Source organism: Plectropomus leopardus, chromosome 20, assembly GCF_008729295.1.
Source record: "Plectropomus leopardus isolate mb chromosome 20, YSFRI_Pleo_2.0, whole genome shotgun sequence".
Taxonomy (NCBI): domain Eukaryota; kingdom Metazoa; phylum Chordata; class Actinopteri; order Perciformes; family Serranidae; genus Plectropomus; species Plectropomus leopardus.
Window position 1 is genome coordinate 19,352,795 of NC_056482.1, and position 24,495 is coordinate 19,377,289.

A 24,495-nucleotide genomic window follows, 5' to 3' on the forward strand; every position below is an offset into this window, starting at 1 on the left:
TTTTCTTTTTTATGCTCATTGGAACCCCAACAATAGTTCTCCACTAAATTAAGTTACTATTATTCTTAGCCACTGTAAATCCCCTATCTTATATTGTGTGCCTGCTGATTTATTTTTGCACTATATATGTAGCTCCAATCCCTTGCAGATATTTCTGCTGAAAACAAATTCAGCAAAAAACTAATAAGCTTTCTTTCAGTTGCCAAAAATTACAATTGATAGTTCATTCTCTGTATTGTAAAGAAACGCATCATCTGCATAGCTGATTCAGGTAAAATCCCCAAACAGGGTCAACAACGGCAGCCGCTGTTCAAGCCTGTGTAGAAGGGAGAGTAAGGGCAATTTCTGTTTTTCTTTAATGTACAAATCAAATGTTTCTAAGCCAAATGTCCCCATCTTTTCCTACTGTACTTGTTTCACACGTCAAGAGTAAAATCTGATTTGCAGTGCAGGATAAACCTGATCAATCAAACCTGTGCAAAAGGTAAAAAGTCAGACAACTTGCGGACGTGAGAGTCTAGCTTCAGTCTTTTTATTTCTATTCTTCCCCAGTGTGTACTGTTTACGTTCAGTCCTCATTGTACATTTGATTGTTGATAACATTTTGTTGTAATTATAGATAAGCTTGTATATTGATGTCGTTTTGATGCAATTTATCTTTACCTCAAACGATTTTTTTTGGATATATTGGACCAATAATAAAAAAAAAAAAAACAAGAACGTGTTTGATACTTGTCTGCTCAGAGCTGACTTTCTTTCTTCTGTAAAATTATCTTTTAACATTTTTCACTGGTTGAAATGAGATACGCAAAAAATATTATTCAATGAAAATAAAATGACCTAACGAGGACGTAAGACTTGAATTGAATTAGATACAAGTCTCAAAATGAAATACCAAGCATAAAAAAATACATTTAAATGTTTAAAATGTTATTAATATCTTTATTGGAAGAAATAAATTGAATTTCATAACATATTACATCCAGTTAGTTTCAACATATAAACAAAATCAAATTTTAAAAAACTCAAAACATACCAGTTACATCTTCATATAAATCTGCAGCTTCTTGGTTCATGTAAATATTTCACATTTTGTTCTAAACCATTACACCAACAGGAACTGTATGATAGCTATTTATACCTAAAAGTGTCAGAAATTAAAGGGCAGTGTTAAATGAATGGATAACATGAAAGTAATAATGCAGACTGCATTTTCTTCCCTTCAGATCCAATATCAGTACCATAAAGCAAAATGACAGGACACATGCGGTGACTTAAACTGGCATCTGCGGAGTCCGCCATTCAGTGTTCTACAGTAGGCCAGAGCAGACCAACCAAACACTGGCTCTAGATAAGGCCATTTGCATCTTCACATCAGATACCATAGTTCTACACACTTGGCACACTGGGTAAATTTCAGTTCTGCAATGTCACTACTGGATGCCACTAAATTCTAAATAAAGTATAATATACAATGCATGTGACATTAAAAAAGAAAAAAAAAACCATAAACACCAATGTTAAAAAAAGTTTTTTTTTTTGGTATGTTAGTCCCTCCTGGCGCGCAGGTTAATGAAACTCTCATTGCACTCAAATCGGTCATCTATTTTAACTTCATATATACACGTGTATTTCTATTTTGTAGCCCAACAGTTAACATGACAATGTCAAATGACATTGTACGAGTAGGGCATTCAAGTAAATGTTAAGTCAGTAGTTTTCAAATTACTGATAAATAACTTGTTGATGTAATCTAGAAACTAAACATAAAGTCTGCACATAAATGACCAAACAGCTGTCAGCTTTGGTGTGTTCAACAACTTCAACTCAAAGAAATTTCACTGGCCGATGAATTCTGTTGGTTGATGATGTTTGTCTGTATCTCTGTCAATAGTTGTTTTAATTATTTTAAACTTTTAGTCAAACTGGGTTGTGTTATTTTCATTATATCTCTATATATACAAGTCTGCAAAGGCCTCTTTAAAATATATTAGTTTTTCATATAAAATGCTCATTTGAACATAAAATCTTTGTTTATTCCTACTGTAAAAGCCAAAGCCTGTAGAAATCAGAAGTGAGATTAAATGCACCCTTCTCCTTTTGCCTATTTCGAGTCTCACTTCCTGTTTGCTAACTCACTGCTGGTGGTGATGTCGGTGCCATCAGTCTTGTTGAATCCTCTCGGACTGTCGCCTCAGAGGCGATCTGCAGCCGACGATACTGGAGGGATGAGAGTAGAAATACTGAGATTATGAGATCGTGTTTGCTCTACAAAGTGCTTATGTTGTAAATGGTTTTCCAAAATGTTGATTTTCACCCTGATTTTACTCTGGAAAATCTGTTGTTGGGCACCCGGGCCAGATCTGGTTGGGCACCCAGATCTGGCCCGTGGGCCTTAAGTTGAGTATCTCTGTATTAAGCTGTAAGAGTAGATGTTATCACTCCAGGCAACATTATATCATTTACACATCCTACCTGATGGGTATCATTGCCAGAACTGTAATGATGCTGGAGAGCATGAAGATGAAGCCTGGGAACCAGTCCAGGGTTCCCTGATAGATCTTAGTAAAGGCAGGGACGTACCCCAGACCAGCAAACTTTAGAGACATCTGTAGGGTGGTGAGAATGGTGCCTGATGGGAAGGAGGACAGAGAGGTCAAATGTATAAATAAAGTTAGGGGTACAACATATTTGTACAGACAGTCTCACAGAGACTGGATAGTTCTGCATTTTCTTGCTGAGCAACAAAAAAATCAGTACCACTCTTATATCTGTATGGTAGTTTAGCATAGACTGGAGAAAGGGAAAACAACTAGCCTGGCTCTCATGCATATGTCTATATTCAGTGTGTGTGCGTGTGTGTGTGCACATCTATCTTTGTGAGGCCAAATTTCAGTTCAACAGACTTTCAAAGGGCTGTCTGAGTGGTCAGACATTGTTTTGTATGCTTGCTTTGTATGTCGTGTGTAATGTTCGAATGTCAGGTGGTCATGTTTAATGTGGCTAAGGTTTCAAGTAATGAGATAAACATATGTAAAAGTGCAAGTGTTTACATTGCTTAGTCTACACTGCTACACATGGCTACATGCTAACATCAAGGAAACGTAAACTTGGCTGCTGATGTTGTTGATTGTAATGAGGTTTAAGAAATTTGTGTTAATGAGTATCCCTACGAGTAGAGCAAGATAAAACTTTATGCGTTTATGTGTCAGAATGAGGAAGCGTGATACTCTAATCAGCGTCAGAGCGGGCTCTTTATGATGCCTCATCTTTTTGACATAAACCAGCCTGACTGCAGGTTTCAAGTATACACCACTCCTCCATGTATGCAGACTTTTCTAAAGGTTGCAAAACATGGAACACAAAACAAAACACAATAACTAAATACTAAAAAGATGGTTGCTTGTTCAATATCTATAAATAACTGCCTTGAAAATTCAAGAGAGAAGCTAAATGGGAAGGGGGCCTCAGCTCAAAGATGATAAGGTTTTTTTTCTGACCTGTCAATGACTTTGAAACTGCAAATTCAACTTTAAGGAAATGTTATGCTGTCATGCCTCTTTCACAACTTCCTTCTGTACTCACTGTTACGTACTCTGATCCTGTATTTCTCCCTAAGCTGTGTATGTGCTATCCCATAGCTTTCTTTTATATTCAAAAAATATAAATGCCGTAACCTCAATAACGTGTTTGCATAATAGTAGTGTGTGTGATGGTTTCAATGTTCAATTATCCCTACTGTTATAATTACTCTTCTGTTGTGCTTTTACACACCTACGCACAAACACAGACGCTGCATACTCACCACATGAGGATGCTGGAACCTGCTTTGAGAGCAAACATCTAATGGTAGGCATCGGGATTATGGCAAACAGGGTGAGTGAGCGAGCTGCAGGGAAAAGAACACTGGTTACTTGTTTTCTCGTCCCTACACAAGGTGTTTATGTCCTCTCAGCACCACCAACTACAACTTTCTGTATAATATTTTCAAGAGAATGCTTCACTTTGCATTTAAATGAAATGTTAATGAAAAACTATGCTATGAAACATTTTATGACATACTATAATATGACTTTTTTACGCTATTTTGGACAATGTACCATAGTATGACTTTTCATGGTATTTTGGACAACATAGTATAGTATGACTTTTTTCCAATATTTTGGATGACATAACTATAGTATGTCTTTTTTTTCGCTATCTTGGACGACATACTCTTGTATGACGTTTTTATGCTATTTTGGCTGACAGACTATATTATGACTATTTTACGTTATTTGGGTGGGAGCTGGCGGTTTGTGTCACTCTGTCTGTGGTGTCGCTCTAATATCTGACATTTTTGCAGTTCCATGAATGCAGCGCAGCAGGCAGCGTTCTTATCTCCTATGCTGCATTCTGTGCTATGGCGTGTCTCTGCATGCTATTTTATGTGGTCTTCAGCAGTTTTTTGGACATGACATATTTTGACATTTTTGCCTTACGATAGCCTTGCTTTTTCGGTCATTTTTTCGACATGCTGTATTATTGGTTTTTGGCCTTTTTTGTAACATCCTATTCTATGGCATGTCTTGGCATGGTATTTTATGGGTTTCAATGTGGTTTTAAGCATTTTTTTGGAAATGTCATATTTTCACATTTTTAACTTACTATTGCCTTGCTTTTTCTGTCATTTTTTCAACATGCTGTATTATTGGTTTTTGGCCTTTTTTTTTAACATCCTATGCTGTGGCGTGTCTCGGCATGGTATTTTATGGGTTTGATTGTGGTTTTCAGCATTTTTTGGAAAGGTCATATTTTGAGTTTTTTGCCATACTATAGCCTTGCTGTTTTTTCTAAAAACAGCTAAAAACAGCATAAAATAACACAACAAGACATGCCATAGTATAGAAAGTTGCAAAAATGACCAAAAACACCATAAAAATGCATGTTGAAAAAATGACCAAAAAGCAAGGCTATAGTATGGCAAAAATGTCAAAATATGACACACCCCAAAAACAGCTAAAAACACCTCAAAACAGCATAAAATAGCGCGATGAGACATACCATAGCACAGAAAGTTGCAAAAACGTCACAAAGTACAATAAAAATGCATGTTGAAAAAATGACCAAAAAGGCAAGGCTATAGTATGGCAAAAATGTCAAAATATGACACATCCCAAAAACAGCTAAAAACACCTCAAAACAGCATAAAATTGTGCGATGAGACATACCATAGCACAGAAAGTTGCAAAAACGCCACAAAGTACAATATAATTGCATGTTGAAAAAATGACCAAAAAGGCAAGGCTATAGTATGGCAAAAATGTCAAAATATGACACATCACAAAAACAGCTAAAAACACCTCAAAACAGGTTAAAATAGCCTGATGAAACATGCCATAGCATAAAAAGTTGCAAAATCACCCTAAAACACAATAAAAATGCACAATGAAAAAAATGACCGAAAAAGCAAGGCTATAGTATGGCAAAAATGTCAAAATATGACACACCCCAAAAACAGCTAAAAACACCTCAAAACAGCATAAAATAGCGCGATGAGACATACCATAGCACAGAAAGTTGCAAAAACGTCACAAAGTACAATAAAAATGCATGTTGAAAAAATGACCAAAAAGGCAAGGCTATAGTATGGCAAAAATGTCAAAATATGACACATCCCAAAAACAGCTAAAAACACCTCAAAACAGCATAAAATTGCGCGATGAGACATACCATAGCACAGAAAGTTGCAAAAACGCCACAAAGTACAATATAATTGCATGTTGAAAAAATGACCAAAAAGGCAAGGCTATAGTATGGCAAAAATGTCAAAATATGACACATCACAAAAACAGCTAAAAACACCTCAAAACAGGTTAAAATAGCCTGATGAAACATGCCATAGCATAAAAAGTTGCAAAATCACCCTAAAACACAATAAAAATGCACAATGAAAAAAATGACCGAAAAGGCAAGGCTATAGTATGGCATGAATGTCAAAATATGACACATCCCAATAACAGCTAAAAACACCTCAAAACAGCATAAAGTAGCGCAACGAGACATGCCATAGTATAGAAAGTTGCAAAAACAGCCAAAAAACACCATAAAAATGAATGTTGAAAAACTGACCAAAAAGGCAAGGCTATAGTATGGCAAAAATGTCAAAATATGACACACAAAAAACAGCTAAAAACACCTCAAAACAGCTTAAAATAGCTGAACAAAACATGCCATAGCATAGAAAGTTGCAAAAACACCCTAAAAACACAATAAAGATACATGTTGAAAAACTGACCAAAATAGCAAGGCTATAGTATGGCAAAAATGTCAAAATATGACACATCCCAAAAACAGCTAAAAACACCTCAAAACAGCATAAAATGGCCTGACGAAACATGCCATAGCATAGAAAGTTGCAAAAATGACCAAAAAACACAATAAAAATGCATGTTGAAAAAATGACCAAAAAAGCAAGGCTATAGTATGGCAAAAATGTCAAAATATGACACATCCCAAAAACAGCTAAAAACACCTCAAAACAGCATAAAAAAGCACAATGAGGCATGCCATAGCATAGAAAGTTGCAAAAAACACCCAAAAACACAATAAAAATGCACGTTAAAAAAACTGACCAAAATGCAAGGCTATAGTATGGCAAAAATGTCAAAATATGACACACCCCAAAAACAGCTAAAAACACCTCAAAACAGCTTAAAATAGCCTGACGAAACATGCCATAGTATAGAAGGTTGCAAAAACACCCTAAAACACAATAAAGATACATATTGAAAAAACTGACCAAAAAAGCAAGGCTATAGTATGGCAAAAATGTCAAAATATGACACATCCCAAAAACAGCTAAAAACACCTCAAAACAGCTTAAAATAGCGCGATGAGACATGCCATAGCATAGAAAGTTGCAAAAATGACCAAAAACACCATAAAAATGAACGTTAAAAAAAACTGACCAAAATGGCAAGGCTATAGCATGGCAAAAATGTCAAAATATGATACATCCCAAAAACAGCTAAAAACACCTCAAAACAGCATAAAAAAGCGCGATGAGACATGCCATAGCATAGAAAGTTGCAAAAACAGCCTAAAACACACATAAAAATGCATATTGCAAAAAATTACCAAAAAGGCAAGGCTATAGTATGGCAAAAATGTCAAAATATGACACATCCCAAAAACAGCTAAAAAACACCTCAAAACAGCTTAAAATAGCCTGACGAGACATGCCATAGTATAGAAAGTTGCAAAAACGACCAAAAAAACAATAAAAATGCATGTTGAAAAAATGACCGAAAAGCAAGGCTATAGTATGGCAAAAATGTCAAAATATGACACATCCCAAAAATAGCTAAAAACACACCTGAAACCAGCATAAAATAGTGCAACGAGACATGCTATTGTAGAGAAAGTTGCAAAAATGTACACAAAAACACAATAAAAATGCATGTTGAAAAACTGACCAAAAAGGCAAGGCTATAGTATGGCAAAAATGTCAAAATATGACACATCCCAAAAACAGCTAAAAACACCTCAAAACAGCTTAAAATAGCCTGACGAAACATGCCATAGTATAGAAAGTTGCAAAAATGGCCCAAAAAACAATAAAAATGCATGTTGTAAAAATGACCGAAAAGCAAGGCTATAGTATGGCAAAAATGTCAAAATATGACACATCCCAAAAATAGCTAAAAACACCTGAAACCAGCATAAAATAGTGCAACGAGACATGCTATTAGAGAAGTTGCAAAAATGTACACAAAAACACAATAAAAATGCATGTTGAAAAAAAAATGACCAAAAAGGCAAGGCTATAGTATGGCAAAAATGTCAAAATATGACACATCCCAAAAACAGCTAAAAACACCTCAAAACAGCATAAAATAGCCTGACGAAACATGCCATAGTATAGAAAGTTGCAAAAACACCCAAAAACACAATAAAAATGCATGTTGAAAAAATGACCAAAAAGCAAGGCTATAGTATGGCAAAAATGTCAAAATATGACACATCCCAAAAACAGCTAAAAACACCTCAAAACAGCTTAAAATAGCCTGAACGAAACATGCCATAGTATAGAAAGTTGCAAAAAAACACCACTAAAACACAATAAAAATGCATGTTGAAAAAAAACAACCAAAACCACAATGACCAAAAAAATAGCAAGGCTATAGTATGGCAAAAATGTCAAAATATGACACATCCCAAAAACAGCTAAAAACACCTCAAAACAGCATAAAATAGCTGCCGAAACATGCCATAGATAGAAAGTTGCAAAAAACACCCAAAAAACACAATAGAAAAACATGCCATAGCATAGAAAAAAGTTGCAAAAAAACAGCTAAAAACACCCTAAAACACAATAAAGAAAGTTGCAAAAACATGTTGAAAAAATGACCAAAATAGCAAGGCTATAGTATGGCAAAAATGTCAAAATATGACACATCCCAAAAACAGCTAAAAAACACCTCAAAACAGCATAAAATGGCCTGACGAAACATGCCATAGCATAGAAAGTTGCAAAAATGACCAAAAACACAATAAAAATGCATGTTGAAAAAATGACCAAAAAAGCAAGGCTATAGTATGGCAAAAATGTCAAAATATGACACATCCCAAAAACAGCTAAAAACACCTCAAAACAGCATAAAAAAGCACAATGAGGCATGCCATAGCATAGCATAGAAAGTTGCAAAAACACCCAAAAACACAATAAAAATGAACGTTAAAAAAATGACCAAAATGGCAAGGCTATAGTATGGCAAAAATGTCAAAATATGACACATCCCAAAAAACAGCTAAAAACACCTCAAAACAGCATAAAAAAGCACGATGAGACATGCCATAGTATAGAAAGTTGCAAAAACACCCTAAAACACAATAAAAATGTGTGTTGAAAAAAAATGACCAAAAAGGCAAGGCTATAGTATGGCAAAAATGTCAAAATATGACACATCCAAAAAACAGCTAATATGACATTTAAAAAAAACCCACTTAAAACCACATTAAACAGTATAAAATACCATGCCGAGACACGCCATAGCATAGGATGTTGCAAAAAAACAGCCAAAAACCAATAATTCAGCATGTTGAAAAAATGACTGAAAAAGCAAGGCTATAGTAAGGCAAAAATGTCAAAATATGACATTTCCAAAAAAATGCTGAAACCACATTAAACAGCATAAAATAGCATGCCGAGACACGCTGTAGAACAGGATGTTGCAAAAACGGCCAAAAACCAATAATTTAGAATGTTGAAAAAATGACAGAAGAAGCAATGCTATAGTAAGGCAAAAATCTCAAAAAATGACATTTCCAAGAAAATGCTGAAAAACACATTTAACAGCATAAAATAGCATGCGAGACACGCCATAGCATAGGATGTCGTAAAAACGGCCAAAAATACAATAATTCAGCATGTTGAAAAAATGACTGAAAAAGCAAGGCTATAGTAAAGGCAAAAATCTCAAAATATGACATGTCCAAAAAAATGCTGAAAACCACATTAAATTGCATAAAATAGCATGCATTGACACACCATAGCATAGGATGTTGCAAAAACGGCCAAAAACCTAAATACAGCATGTTGGAAAAATGACCGAAAAAGCAAGGCTATAGTACGGCAAAAATCTCAAAATATGATATTTCCAAAAAAATGCTGAAAACCATGTTAAACAGTATAAAATACCATGCCGAGACATGCCATAGCATAGGATGTTGCAAAAACGGCCAAAAAACCAATAATTCAACATGTTGAAAAAATGACTGAAAAAGCAAGGCTATAGTATGGCAAAAATGTCAAAATATGACATTTCCGAATAAATGCTGAAAACTGCATTAAAAACCCATAAAATACCACGCCGAGACATGCCAGAGCATAGGATGTTGCAAAAAAGGCCAAAAAAAATCCAATAATATAGCATGTCGAAAAAATGACCGACAAAGCAAGGCTATAGTAAGGCAAAAATGTCAAAATATGACATTTCCCAAAAAATGCTGAAAAACATTAAACCCCATAAAATAGCATGCCGAGATACGTTATAGCTTAGGATGTTGCAAAAAATGACCGACAAAGCAAGGCTATAGTAAGGCAAAAATGTCAAAATATGACATTTCCGAATAAATGCTGAAAACTACATTAAAACCCATAAAATACCACGCCGAGACATGCCAGAGCATAGGATGTTGCAAAAAAGGCCAAAAACCCAATAATATAGCATGTTGAAAAAATGACTGAAAAAGCAAGGCTATAGTATGGCAAAAATCTCAAAATATGACATTTCCAAAAAAATGCTGAAAAACATGTTAAACAGTATAAAATACCATGCCGAAACACGCCATAGCATAGGATGTTGCAAAAACGGCCAAAAACCCAATAATATTGCATGCTGAAAAAATGACCAACAAAGCAAGGCTATAGTATGGCAAAAATGTCAAAATGTGACATTTCCCAAAAAATGCTGAAAACCACATCAATCCGCATAAAATAGCATGCTGAGTCATGCTATAGCATAGGATGTTGTAAAAAAAGGCTAAAAAACCCAATAAAATAGCATGTTGAAAAAATGACAGAAAAAGCAAGGCTATAGTATGGCAAAAATCTCAAAATATGACATTTCCAAAAAAATGCTGAAACCACATTAAACAGCATAAAATAGCATGCCGAGATACGCTGTAGAATAGGATGTTGCAAAAACGGCCAAAAACCCAATAATTTAGAATGTTGAAAAAATGACTGAAAAAGCAAGGCTATAGTAAGGCAAACATCTCTAAATATGACATTTCCTAAGAAATGCTAAAAAAAACACATTAAACAGTTTAAAAATACCATGCCGAAACATGCTATAGCATAGGATGTGGCAAAAAACGGCCAAAAACCCAATAATATTGCATGCTGAAAAAATGACCGACAAAGCAAGGCTATAGTATGGCAAAAATGTCAAAATATGACATTCCACAAAAAAGTTGAAAACCACATTAAATAACATAAAATAGCATGCCAAGACACAGTATAGAATAGGATGTTGCAAAAAAGGCCAAAAACCCAATAATAATATGCATGTTGAAAAAATGACCGAAAAAGCAAGGCTATAGTATGGCAAAAATCTCAAAATATGACATTTCCAAGAAAATGCTGAAAAACACATTTAACAGCATAAAAATAGCATGCCGACACATGCCATAGCATAGGATGTCGTAAAAACGGCCAAAAATACAATAATATAGCATGTCAAAAAAATGACTGAAAAAGCAAGGCTATAGTAAGGCAAAAATGCCAAAATATGACATTTCCAAAAAAATGCTGAAACCCACATTAAAACGCATAAAATACCATGCCGAGACACGCCATAGAAAAAAAACACAAAAACAATAATTCAGCATGTTGAAAAAATGACTGAAAAAGCAAGGCTAAGTAAGGCAAAAATCTCAAATATGACATGTCCAAAAAAATGTGAAAACACATAAAATAGCATGCCGTGACACATAGCATAGGATGTTGCAAAAACGGCCAAAAAACAATAATTCAACATGTTGGAAAATTACTGAAAAAGCAAAGGTATAGTATGGCAAAAATGTCAAAATATGACATTCCACAAAAAAGTTGAAAACCACATTAAATAACATAAAATAGCATGCTGAGACAGGCCATAGCATAGCATGTTGCAAAACCAGCCAAAATCACAATAATATGGCATGTTAAAAAAATGACTGAAAAAGAAAGGCTATAGTATGGAAAAAATATGACATTTCCAAAAAAATGCTGAAAAACACATTAAAACCGCATAAAATAGCATGCCGAGACACGCTGTAGAATAGGATGTTGCAAAAACAGCCAAAAACCCAATAATTTAGAATGTTGAAAAAATGACAGAAGAAGCAAGGCTATAGTATGGCAAAAATCTCAAAATATGATATTTCCAAAAAAATGCTGAAAAACATGTTAAACAGTATAAAATACCATGCCGAGACACGCCATAGCATAGGATGTTGCAAAAACGGCCAAAAACCAATAATTCAACATGTTGAAAAAATGACTGAAAAAGCAAGGCTATAGTATGACAAAAATGTCAAAATATGACATTTCCAAAGAAATGCTGAAAACTACATTAAAACCCATAAAATACCACGCCGAGACATGCCAGAGCATAGGATGTTGCAAAAAAGGCCAAAAATCAATAATATAGCATGTCAAAAAAATGGCCGACAAAGCAAGGCTATAGTATGGCAATAATGTCAAAATATGACATTTCCAAAAAAATGCTGAAAACTACATTAAAACCCATAAAATACCACGCCGAGACATGCCAGAGCATAGGATGTTGCAAAAACGGCCAAAAACCAATAATTCAACATGTTGAAAAAATGACTGAAAAAGTAAGGCAAAAATCTCAAAATATGACATTTCCAAAGAAATGCTGAAAACCACATTAAACAGCATAAAATACCATTCCGAAACACGCCATAGCATAGGATGTTGCAAAAACGGCCAAAAACCCAATAATATTGCATGTTGAAAAAATGACAGAAAAAGCAAGGCTATAGTATGGCAAAAATCTCAAAATATGATATTTCCAAAAAAAAATGCAGAAAACCATGTTAAACAGTATAAAATACCATGCCGAGACATGCCATAGCATAGGATGTTGCAAAAACGGCCAAAAACCAATAATTCAACATATTAAAAAAAAAATGACTGAAAAAGCAAGGCTATAGTAAGGCAAAAATCTCAAAATATGACATTTCCAAGAAATGCTGAAAACTACATTAAAACCCATAAAATACCACGCCGAGACATGCCAGAGCATAGGATGTTGCAAAAAAGGCTAAAAACCCAATAATATAGCATGTTGAAAAAATGATCGAAAAAGCAAGGCTATAGTATGGCAAAAATCTCAAAATATGACATTTCCAAAAAAATGCTGAAAAAACACATTAAACAGTTTAAAATACCATGCCGAAACATGCTATAGCATAGGATGTGCAAAAACGGCCAAAAACCCAAAAATATTGCATGCTGAAAAAAATGACCAACAAAGCAAGGCTATAGGTATGGGCAAAAATGTCAAAATATGACATTTCCCAAAAAATGCTGAAAACCACATCAATCCGCATAAAATAGCATGCTGAGTCACGCCATAGCATAGGATGTTGCAAAAAGGCTAAAAACCCAATAATATAGCATGTTGAAAAAATGACAGAAAAAGCAAGGCTATAGTATGGCAAAAATCTCAAAATATGACATTTCCATTCAAATGCTGAAAACCATGTTAAACAGTATAAAAAACCATGCCAAGACACGCCATAGCATAGGATGTGGCAAAAACGGCCAAAAACCAATAATTCAGCATGTTGAAAAAATGACAGAAAAAGCAAGGCTATAGCAAGGCAAAAATCTCAAAATATGACATTTCCAAAAAAATGCTGAAAACCACATTAAATTGCATATAAAATAGCATGCCGTGACACACCATAGCATAGGATGTTGCAAAAACGGCCAAAAACCCTAAATACAGCATGTTGGGAAAATGACTGAAAAAGCAAAGCTATAGTATGGCAAAAATGTCAAAATATGACATTCCACAAAAAAGATGAAAACCACATTAAATAACATAAAATAGCATGCTGAGACAGGCCATAGCATAGCATGTTGCAAAACCAGCCAAAATCACGATAATATGGCATGTTGAAAAAATGACTGAAAAAGAAACGCTATAGTATGGAAAAAATATGACATTTCCAAAAAAAAAATGCTGAAAAAACACATTAAACCGCATAAAATAGCATGCCGAGATACGTTTTAGCTTAGGATGTTGCAAAAATGGCTAAAAAACCCATAATGTGGCATGTTGAAAAAAATTACTGAAAAAGCTATAGTATGGCAAAAATCAACATGTTGCAGACATGTTGCACACAAAACCATTACGTTTAGATCCATTTTGGACCACATACCTATGGTGTTTTGATCCACTTTTGGACCACATAGTCATAGTCATGCCATAGTCTTTGTTATTAATGGGAAATACTATACTATAGTATATCGTCCAAAATCATGAAAAAACGTTGACGTATAGTATGTCGTCCAAAAGAAAACTGCAGTTGGAAAACAAGGCCCAAACTGCAACTGGCTGGAGTTTTTTGGGGGGTTTAAAATGTAAATTAGTCATGGTTCACCAAAAACTGTGCCTCCAACCAAAAAGCTTACCGAGGTAAAATGTCAAGGTTGTCGTGACAAAGGACATGAAGAAAATTCCCGTGGCGAATGACACCAAGCCTATTAGGATAAGTGTCACGTCACTGACGCAGCGGCGAAACACCATGACACCGAGGAAACTTGTGAGGAAAATCGCGCAGCCTACTGCGTTCCCATAACCCACCTGGAGAAAGAGAAAGAAAGTGAAGAAAAATGTAAAGGATATAATTGGATGACAAAAAAGAAAGTGCAACAGTGTGAAAGAAAGATAAAAAGGAGAGAAAGCAAATTTAAGAGAGACAAAATACATTTGACAGATTGAAAAATGCTGTGTAAATAAAAACACGTGATGCATACATGAATCTACTGCATGTAGCTGTTTACATTACGATAAGTCACATTTAACTGTATGTGTAACTAACAATTTAGTGTTTACTTTCTGTTCTCCAAAAAAGAGCAATACAGATCATTCACAATTTCTGAGATCACACTAACAGCTCTTGTCGAAATAATATTTAAGGCTAGAAATACTCTGCTAACAAGAAATATTAAAAAATTGTTCTGTTCTGTTCAGCTCAAGAAGGGAGTTGTACTTGTACTAAGGGAAATTCTAAATACTATGTAGAGTAAAACTATGCAACAGTTTTAATGTTGAGCTAAAACAATGTCCAAGCATAAACTTTGAAATAAGGTAATAAGGTATAAACACATTACTTTTACCAGGCACAGGGATGAAGAGGGGGTTTGGCAGGTGTTTACAGGGGTTACTGTTTATTTATTTGGTTATCAATATTTATTTTTCCTAGTTCATCTACCTGTTTTTTTTTTGTTTTTTTTTTTTTGATTTTGTGTATGTTGGCATATCCACATATGTTTAATTAATTAGAGTAAAGGTTTAAGTCAATAAGGAAGCTGGTTAATATTTAAAAAAAAAAATCAATGACTTTTGGAGAAGGGGTTAGGATTAAAAAGGTTTGTACTTCTCTCATTCCTTTTTGAGTATGTAAACCAAGACATCAAGTGTTTGACACAAGTGTTTTCTTGTTTTATGTTTTTCATTGTCTGTAAATATTCCTTTTTTTGTCCGTCTGCTTTTTTGTATGGTCATTTCTCTATTTTCTTTTTTACACGTTCAATATAAATTTCGGAAATTTATAATTAAGCAATTTTTAGTCTTTTTACTATGTGGAAGCTTACAGCAGCACAAATTGTTTTTTGTTTTTTTTTTAAATAATTTTAGTTGATTATATTCTGTGTTAAGTGGCTAATCATTTTATCTGGTCAATTTTAAATCAGCAAAAACACTGTTGTGTTTCTTTCATGTGTCAAAATCCTAAATGCAAAACCTAAATAAATACATACAAATGGATCAAAATGTCACCTGGGTGGCGTTCCAGCTGAGAGGTGCTTTTAGCACAAAGACGGCTAGTATTTCTACAGCGCCAACCTCTGCAGAGACGTACAGTATAGCAGCAACAAACAGCAGAGCCACGTTCACCATGTCTCTCCCAGCAGGAGCCTCCACAGGATCTTCACCGGAGGGGTGAGAAAGGAGGTGGCAGTTCTCGTCTGGCTCATCGTTGGATATTTGTTTCACCTTAAATTAAGATGCACACACATAGTTAACATCTGCATAAGCCGTTAGCTTCTCAGCTGTTGACGTAAGGTAAGTATTTAGGCCACATTTGCGGGTAAAAAGCTGAAAATGTGGTTCTGACATTGGCAGTGACATGGCTTTGCTTTTGTTCTTAATGGTTTAATTTTTTTTCCCCCTAAAATACAGTTTACAAGATTGAATTTATGTCAGTGTCTGTATCCTTTCTATTTGTACATCTTTCGCTCCACAATATAAATAACAGCCTTTATAATGACATTTTCTAAATAAGAGGTAGAGTTTAACTTGATCCACCGATGTGAACTGCATCTGCGACATCCCTTTCAATCATGTACAACTTGCAAGGCATTGTTCCTTATATGGCATTTAAGGAAGCTGGTCAGGTGGTTTATTATCAACCTAAAATATTTTCACAGGTGGGGCACAGTTGAGTAACAACAGAGGAACAATTGTCTGACTCTGGCTAAATAGAATAAAATGCTTTAAATACATTTTGGCATTGCAGTGTAAAGAAAACCTTAACAAAATGAAAAAAACAACAACAACAACAACAAAATAAATAAATAACTAATTTAATAATGCTAATACTAATACTAAAGCTAATACTAATCCTACCACTACTACTTCTACAGCCACTACTACTACTACTACTACTACCTATGATAATAATTATGATTTTCTAAAGCCTAAGAAGACTTAACCCTTTGAAATATGTGCAAATCGGTTTGATTTCTCCCAAAAACATGGAAAAAAGGCAATGACTAACTTGACAAGAAATGGCCCCAAAATTAGCAAGTATTAGTAAAAAAAAAAAAAAATCTACAAAATAACCAGAAATTAGAACAAAAAAGAAGAAAATAAAAGAACAAAAACAGAAAATGACTTGGAAAAAAAGGTATTAAAAAAATATAGTTACATAATAATAATGATTATTAGTATTATCCATTTTTATCAAACAGGAAATGGTAGTTCACGGAGATAATTAATACATTCACTGACCTGCAGCAGTCCTATGGAGTGTATGAGGCAGAACAGATACAACACTGTGCTCACGGAGAGCAGGATGGTCCCATTTCCCAAACTGGAGCTGTACAGCAGGAAGAGATGACCAGACACCAGGCTGCCCACCAGACCTGCTAGCCCATACAGCAGCTCCACTTTCATCATCGCCTGCATGGGACATGGACACAAATTATTTATTTTAAAAGGTGCAGCTGTAACTCATGATGTAGATTTATTGGAAAATATAAATAGATATAATAAAAGACATTTTGATAACAAGGGTTGTGGCTTTTGTGATCAGTGATAAACAACATATAAAAATGATGGTATGTGGTTAAGTGACAAGTAAGAATACTAAAAATTAGAGAATTAATATAACATATTAATAACAAGAATTCTTTGAAGGCATGTTTTTGCAAGATTTTTTCTGCATTTGGATGCTGAATACTTTTAGTACTTTAAGCATATTTTTATTATCATACCTACTTTTACTGAATAAAAACTTTATTTTATTTATTTATTTATATAGCACCTTTAAAAACAGACCTTACAAAGTGCTTTGACAAACAAAACAAAGCACAGGGATACACAGACAGTGATACAACAACGATCAAAACAATAACAGAGACAATAAAACCCCAAATAAAAGGAAATAAAAGAGATAAAGCATGAATTAAAAAGGTAAAACAGATCAAAAGGAATTAAAGAAATAAAAAAAACAAAATCCTTAAATAATATTTTCAATGCAGGACTTTTACTTGTAAAAGAGTATTTTCACTATGTGGTATTAGTAGCCTACTTTTACTTAGTAATGGATCTGAACACTTCTTCCACGACTGAGTACAAGACTTTTGTAAGTATAGTTTTGTTATGTTGTGAAGCTGCAAAATGAGATCACTAACCTTAGAGCGGTCAGCTGCGGTAGAGGCCAGCGACGCCAGCGTCATGACGGCGGGCCAGTAGGCGCAGAAGCCGCCGGACAGCCCGTACACCACCGCCGCGCCGAACATCACCTCCAGCGGGAGGCGGAAGACGGCCACCAGCAGCAGCATGAGCCTGGACAGTACGTATCCGATCAGGGGTACCACGATGGGGGCTCTCCTCCAGCCGCGGTCCCCTAACCTGGCAAGGAGCAGCGCAGGTAGAATGGGCGCCAGCCGCATGATGAGGTGGTAGGTCATGAAGAAGTCTGTCATGGCTTTCTGCTGGCTGGCCTCTCTGGATAGGTCGGGGTAGGTGGCGTTGGCACACCGGTCCTTGGCCACCATCTGCAGGGCGGTGTCGAAGAGAGTGCAGCCCAGCTGCGCCAGCACGATGATCGGCTCGATCTGCCGGAGCACCGTGATGGCTGTCTGACAGCCACTCAGCATGGCCATGGTTAAACTTTCAGTGACAGCCTCCACTCAGACCTCCTGAAACTCAAAATCAAAATCAGACTGAATGTGAACAAAAGCAGAAGTAAAGGTTTAAGTTATTCTCATGTAGTGGAGGACGCACACATTCGTCTTCCTCAGTCAGTGGTGTGTTTGACATGAAGCAGCGAGACTCTATACACTAACAGCGACTCACGCCCATTTCCTCAAACGTGCTCCAAAAGCAGGCGTGATGACACTGAAAAGTCTGTGTGTGTGTGTGTGTGTGTGTGTGTGTGTGTTTGCTTGTGTATGTGTGTGAGAGAGAGAGTTGACAAACCTATTCACGACTGTATTACCAGCATATGTTAATGTTTTTTTTTATTTCAAAGAGTATATTAAAAAAAAACACTCCCATCGCCCTTCATAACTACAGTAACTAAGTTTAACATTTTTCAGAAAAACACGATGAATACTTTTTTAAAACTGAATGAATTTTGTTTCTTTAAGTTTAAACAGTTAAAAGACTTAATGGATGGTTCACCCCAAATTAAATAATCAATATTTTTCCTCTAGTCTGTACTGATGTTTATAAATCTAGATTGTTGTTGTAAAATCACCTGATTTTCATTGTGCCCTGACAGGTTTTTCTGGATACCGTGCCACATAGGCCTGGAGAAGTGACACTGACTTGTTTGTTTTACTTTGTCGTTTATATTCTTATTCTATTCAGTCAAGTGTTTCTTCTTTTAAAGGGACAGTTCATCTCAGAATCAAAAATGCAATTTCTTCCTTCTACCTGTAGTGCTATTTATCAATCTATATTGTTTTGGCGTGAGTTGCAGAGTGTAAGAGATATTGGCTGTAGAGATGTCTGCTTTCTCTCCAGTATAATAGAACTAGATGGTACTTTGCTTGTGGTGGTCAAAGCACTAAAAAAAAAAAATAATAATAATAATAATAAATACACTCCTTTCTGCCCAGTGTTACAGTTGCCGGGTGTAGTTCGATAGAAAGAAAATAGTTCCTAGATGAAACTGCTCACAACAAGGCCTGTGGATTATCTTGAGAAACCAGGTCATGATTTCTGGAAAGACAAATTGCTGTTGAGTTTTTCAGACATGTTTCTATTTTCTTTTGGCACTTTCAGCACCACATGTTGAGTGCCATCTAGTTGCATTATATTGGAGAGAATAAGAGATAGCAGATAACTCCACACCCAGTATCTCCAACACTCGGCACCACAACAATCTAGATTAATAAATAGCACTACATGTAAGAGGAAAAGTCCAGTTTTTGATTTTGAGGTAAACTGTCCCTTTAAAAGATAAACACTGGACTGAAAAGAACAAGAACATAAAAGAGAAAGTAAAACTAACAAAGCAGATGTCATAAGTCAAGCCTCTGTTGCATGGTATCCAGAAAAAACCTGTCAGAGCACAATTAAACTAAGGTTATTTTGATATCTATCTTGTTTTGTGATTCATTTTATTATCGGTTAGTCTTTTAGTTGATCAGCTTGTTGTTTAGAGTGCAAAATGTGGAGAAAAAAGCCCATCACATGATACTTGAGCCCTAGTTCACATCTTCCAGTAGCTTGATTGTCTAAAAGAAAATCCAAAAAGCCAAATTGATTCAGTTAACAATTTTTCAAAACATGAAATGCACAAAAAAATCCTACATTGGAGAAGAACCAGTTACATTTTTTGTCCATACATGAGGTGACAGTGAACGTTAATGATGCATTTAATGTTGCGTGTGATGGTTGAAAGTTCTTCCTTATTTGAGAACTGAAGGAAACCTCAGCATTCAGCATTTACTGTAAATGGTAGAGTGCTGAAAACAATGAAGTCAAACTACTCAAACCACTTTCATAACAATTCAGTTATCATATGAACTGACAAAGCTGACAATGACATCAACCGAAAAACTTGTTTGCTTTGAGGAATGTCCTCTCGTCATGAAAAGTATGTGAGAAAAACCCACAACTGGTATGCCTTAGTTAGTTAAAACAAAAAAACAAAGTACTCAGAACTCCCACATTTACAGGTTTTGTTTTTAATGAGAAAATATTCATAATATGTATGTAGGTGTATAACTGTGAGCCTTATATGTGCTATAAAATAAAGCAGAGTATGAGCATACAAGTGGTTAACATAGGAACAGAAGTTATACTGTATAATAAGATTGCTTCATCACACACACAGACAGTCCCACACTGAAGCTTCTGTAGCCGAAAAGAAGCTACCAGCATTTAAAATGATAAATAAATCATCTCTGCACCATGAATTCAAACAACAAAAGCATATAATAATAATAATAAATCATATTAGAACTCCTTTGTGTGTGCATGATATCTGTTACTATTTCAAAAGCTTCATATTTAACGAGAAAACGAGTTTTGATTGTGTCCTTTGAAGGTGAAATGAGGACAGCGTGTGTGTGCACACTAACCGTTTTACAATGTGTTGCAGCAGCAACAGTAAATAAGAAGAAGCTTTTGTTGCTTAAAACTCAAATCGTGCTGTGAATGAAGCTCAGATACAGTCAATGCTCAGCTGGCATCCAGAATAGGCCACTGTGAAACTACCATCCATCACAAAGGATCTGGATCTGCCATCCATCCTGAAAAAAAGGTGTTCAAGCTCCTCTACAATCTAATATCTCTGACAGAGAAATGCAAAAAAGTAACATTTGGATTGTCCTTTAAGTCATGTGGCAAAATGAATCTCACATCAGCGTCAGTGACACTTTCTCCATTATATCAACACATTTTCCTCCATCCCACAAACTCTATCACATAAAAAGGGACACTAGTCCTCACCAGTCCAATATTTTTTATCACGTGTCCGAAAACAAGAAAGATTTGGATCCTCTGGAACCAATGTGGGTTTTGTTTCAAGGGGAAATAAGCATATTAGATAGGCACACTTCCTTTGTTTCTACTTCCCATTGGTGGCTGCTGGCACTACATTTCACACTCAGAGAGCATATAATTCAAATAGATAATTAAATAGCGTTAGTTAACTTGCACTCAGGATGGGACTGTCCCAATAAATATAATAGTTATTATTATTGTCAAGGTAAAGCATGTGTCCCACAATTCTTTATCGTTTGTGCGAGTTTACCTCAGTTTTAATTATATAGAATGTATTCAGTGTGTTTGTGAGCAAACACAAAGGTCAGTGCCTGCTTGAAGGACACTTTAACAGGACAGCCTAGCAGATGATCAAAACTGTGACCCTGCGGTTTACAGGAAAATCTGTCTCCCCATCCTCCTAACATCCTAATGCTGAAGGAAAATCTCAAAGGCTTCAATAAACAAGCTACCAAAGGCTAAGACGCAAAATCATTTTGCTACGTTTCAGTTAAAGTGGTTCTGTTTCTACATCCACGTTGACACATTTTTGTCTTTAATTCTTATTTAAAGGGACAGTTTACTACAAAATCTAAGATACATATTTTTGTGGTTACTCATAGTGCTATTTATCAGTTTAGGCCGTTTTGGTGCGGGTTGCAGTGTTAAGAGATATGAGCTGTAGAGAGGGCTGCTTTCTCTCCAATAAAATGGAATTAGATATCACTTGGCTTCTGGTGCTCAAAGCACCCACAAGAAAAAAAAAATGATTTTTTTTTTTTAACTCAACAACGTCTCTTTCCAAAAATGATGACCCATTTATTCAAGTTAATCTGCAGACCTTGTTTTAATCAGTTTATTTAGGAACTATTTTATTCCCACTTGCTAACTGTATCACTGCACAGCAGGAAGTGTGCATCTGCTGCTAGCTTAACTGTTATCACCGAGCTATCTAACGATGAAACTCAACCAAAAACAACACTATTAGTGTTTACATATCCTACTGTCACAAACACAAGTATCTACTCGGCAAGTAGATGCACTCTTCCTTCTGCATGGTGATACAGCGGGTAGGTGTAGTTTGGTAAAAAAAAAAAAAGTTCCCACATAAAACTGCGCATAACAAAGTTTGTGGATTAACTTGAGTAAGCAGGTCATGCTTTTTGGAAAGAGACATGCTTTTGAGTTTTTAAAATGTCGTTTTTTTGGTGCTTTGAGCACCACAAGCTGAGTGCCATTCAATTCGATTACATATGTGAGAAGGCAGACATCTCTACAGCCGATATCTTCAACACTAGGAAGCTAACACCAAAACAATCTAAACTGATCAATAGTGTTGCAGGTAAGAGGAAAAATATGTATTTTTGATTTGGGGTTGGACTGTCCCTTTAAAGACAGTCCTGTTGGCTCCAGGGATTATTCCTCTTTCATTGTGTTTAATTTTGAAGCTGAATCTTGCTTTCCACACCTGGACAATCCCCAGTATCACCACACTCATAGAGGCCTGTATTGCAGTAAAACGTTCATTTAGCAAAACAGGAAATCGCATTGTCATGCATAATCAAAGCTCACGATATATTTAGTAAAAAAAATTGACAACCCCAACAAACAATCTCCCATGTTATGTTCATACAAAATGAGCAGAAGATCAGCCAGTAGCTGCGGCCTGTTAATGAGCCTTTGTACTGATAATCTGTTGCCTTCTTTTCTTGTCCTGTGCTTGTCTCAGAATAGGAAAGGAGTGTCATCTCATGCACACGATCAAAACTTTTTAAATAAATTTTTAAAAGCGTAGTCTGACTGTTCTCTAAATAACAACATTCTGTTTTGGTATAACAACTTTTTATAAAAGTTTTTCACTATTTTTCATCAAACTTTATCCTCATCTAGCAAGGTAGAGTAGATACACAGCAGTTGCCCACCACTGGAATCTCAACATACAGGTTCATATATCAAATACACAGTCCTACCTCAGTATAATACATGAAACAACTGCTTACATCAGAAAGCACAGGTCAACAAAGCGGCATAGCCAGTGAAGGTAAAATAAGTGATTTTTTTTTCTAGAATATAAAAGCCCCGACCCAGCCCTTTCAGTAATACACACTCGGACTAAAGTGATGCAAACATGACTCGCTGTTAGCTTCCCCGTCTGTCCCTCACTGAATAGTCACTGAAGAAAATGTTTTTTTACAAACAGACTTTCTATCTAATGTGGTGGCTTATTTTCTCTATGGTCTACTTAAACTGTAGAATAGAAGAAGATAAAATACATCATACATATCGTGCATCCAGCAGTTGCTGACGGTCTAAGGCAGAGTTGAACCTTGATGCTAGTTTTTCAAATTTCCTCGCTAGCATTTACCAGTTCAAGGACCTTCAAGTCGGCACTTAAAATTTAATGCAGATGCTTTAAAAGGTTGCAAAAGCTCCCACCAACATGCCATATGTGTGTTATATCAGTACTGTGGTGTGTTGTGGCACTGCAGGATGCACCAGATAGAACTTCAGTGCCTGGAAATCATAGCAGCCTTCCCATAGCATCACCAGATTCTGAAATTACAGAAATTAGGCCTCGCTTTTCTCCTTTCTCACACAAAATTCAGTCTGAAGTTTGTCACTCTGCACACACCTGCATCTTTTTTTTCCCTTGTTGGTAATAAAAACCACACATTTTGATTTGATGACGGGTTATTATCAAGCACCCCCTGCCAAAACCTGCAAGTCTCAGGCAACCTGTCAAAATAAAATGTTTAGATCTCAGCCATCCCATATTTCAATAATAAAAATGCAGGTAAATGAACAATCCTATGAATATTTCAGTCATTCAGCGTCTACCAGCTAGTAAAAACCTTCAAATGCACATCCGAACAGCGTTCGTAAATCAGCATAAAACCCTTTCAAACTGTCTCTTGCATCACCTCAACACTTCAAATGTCCCTGACATTCTATCACTTCACATACTGTTGGCCTTCAATCCTCAGGTCTAAAAACCACAACTTGATGCACTTCTTCAATAAGCCCCATTGGTCGAGCCTGTGGGTCATGTGATCATCAGAATACTGTGAGTAAAATAAATACTGTTTCCTTTCCCTAATGCCTTTCCTTCAGTCTCTTCCTCCTCCTTTCCACTCAGTCCCTTAACTGTCTCTGAAAGGAGCTGTTAGTTTACTCCTCTTCTTCCTCCTCTTCTTCTTCTTCTTCTTCTTCTTCTCCTTCCTCATTGGCGTAAATGCCTGCTTCCCACTTCCGCGCCATATCGCTTTTCCTCCTGGTGACGCGTGTGGCCTCCAGAACCTGTCAATCATGAAACAATCAATCAGATGCAAAGAGGAGGGAGCAATGTCATAGTTAGTTCACTGATAAAAACCCATGCTTTTCCACAGCTCAAGCGATATAACCGCAAAACACCACAGTGACTTTAATATGACATGCAGTGTATGTCAAAAACTGTGGGAGCGCTCACTTAAACCATTCTGCAGTT

At 35.8% G+C, this 24,495-nt stretch overlaps 2 protein-coding genes across 4 annotated transcripts in view; both read right to left on the minus strand.

The window, feature by feature from the left end:
• Positions 1-921: 921 nt before the first annotated feature.
• LOC121959808 (thymic stromal cotransporter homolog) lies at positions 922-18,327 on the minus strand. Its single transcript, XM_042509308.1, has 7 exons — positions 17,705-18,327; positions 16,800-16,970; positions 15,567-15,782; positions 14,198-14,369; positions 3,806-3,889; positions 2,476-2,632; positions 922-2,220 (listed from the first exon to the last, which is right to left on the minus strand). The coding sequence occupies exons 1-7, from the start codon at positions 18,176-18,178 to the stop codon at positions 2,163-2,165; spliced, it is 1,332 nt and encodes a 443-aa protein (XP_042365242.1). The 5' UTR covers positions 18,179-18,327; the 3' UTR covers positions 922-2,162.
• Positions 18,328-20,196: 1,869 nt separating this feature from the next.
• Positions 20,197-24,495, minus strand: part of LOC121959726 (A-kinase anchor protein 2) — a 106,988-nt gene continuing 102,689 nt past the window's right edge. For all 3 annotated transcript variants that reach the window (XM_042509195.1, XM_042509196.1, XM_042509197.1), the window contains one exon: positions 20,197-24,308. In XM_042509195.1, the coding sequence (XP_042365129.1) occupies positions 24,180-24,308 (129 nt within the window). In that variant the 3' untranslated portion in view covers positions 20,197-24,179. The remainder of the gene's footprint in view (positions 24,309-24,495) is intronic.

What these genes read in the sequence shown, in the direction of transcription:
- LOC121959808 (XM_042509308.1), bottom strand. Translation starts at nt 18,178, where the DNA reads ATGGCCATGCTGAGTGGCTGTCAGACAGCCATCACGGTGCTCCGGCAG. An exon ending in ACTCCATAGGACTGCTGCAG is followed by an intron (nt 15,783 to 16,799) that starts GTCAGTGAATGT and finishes TCTTAATTTAAG; the next exon opens with GTGAAACAAATATCCAACGA. An exon ending in TCAGCTGGAACGCCACCCAG is followed by an intron (nt 14,370 to 15,566) that starts GTGACATTTTGA and finishes CTCTTTCTCCAG; the next exon opens with GTGGGTTATGGGAACGCAGT.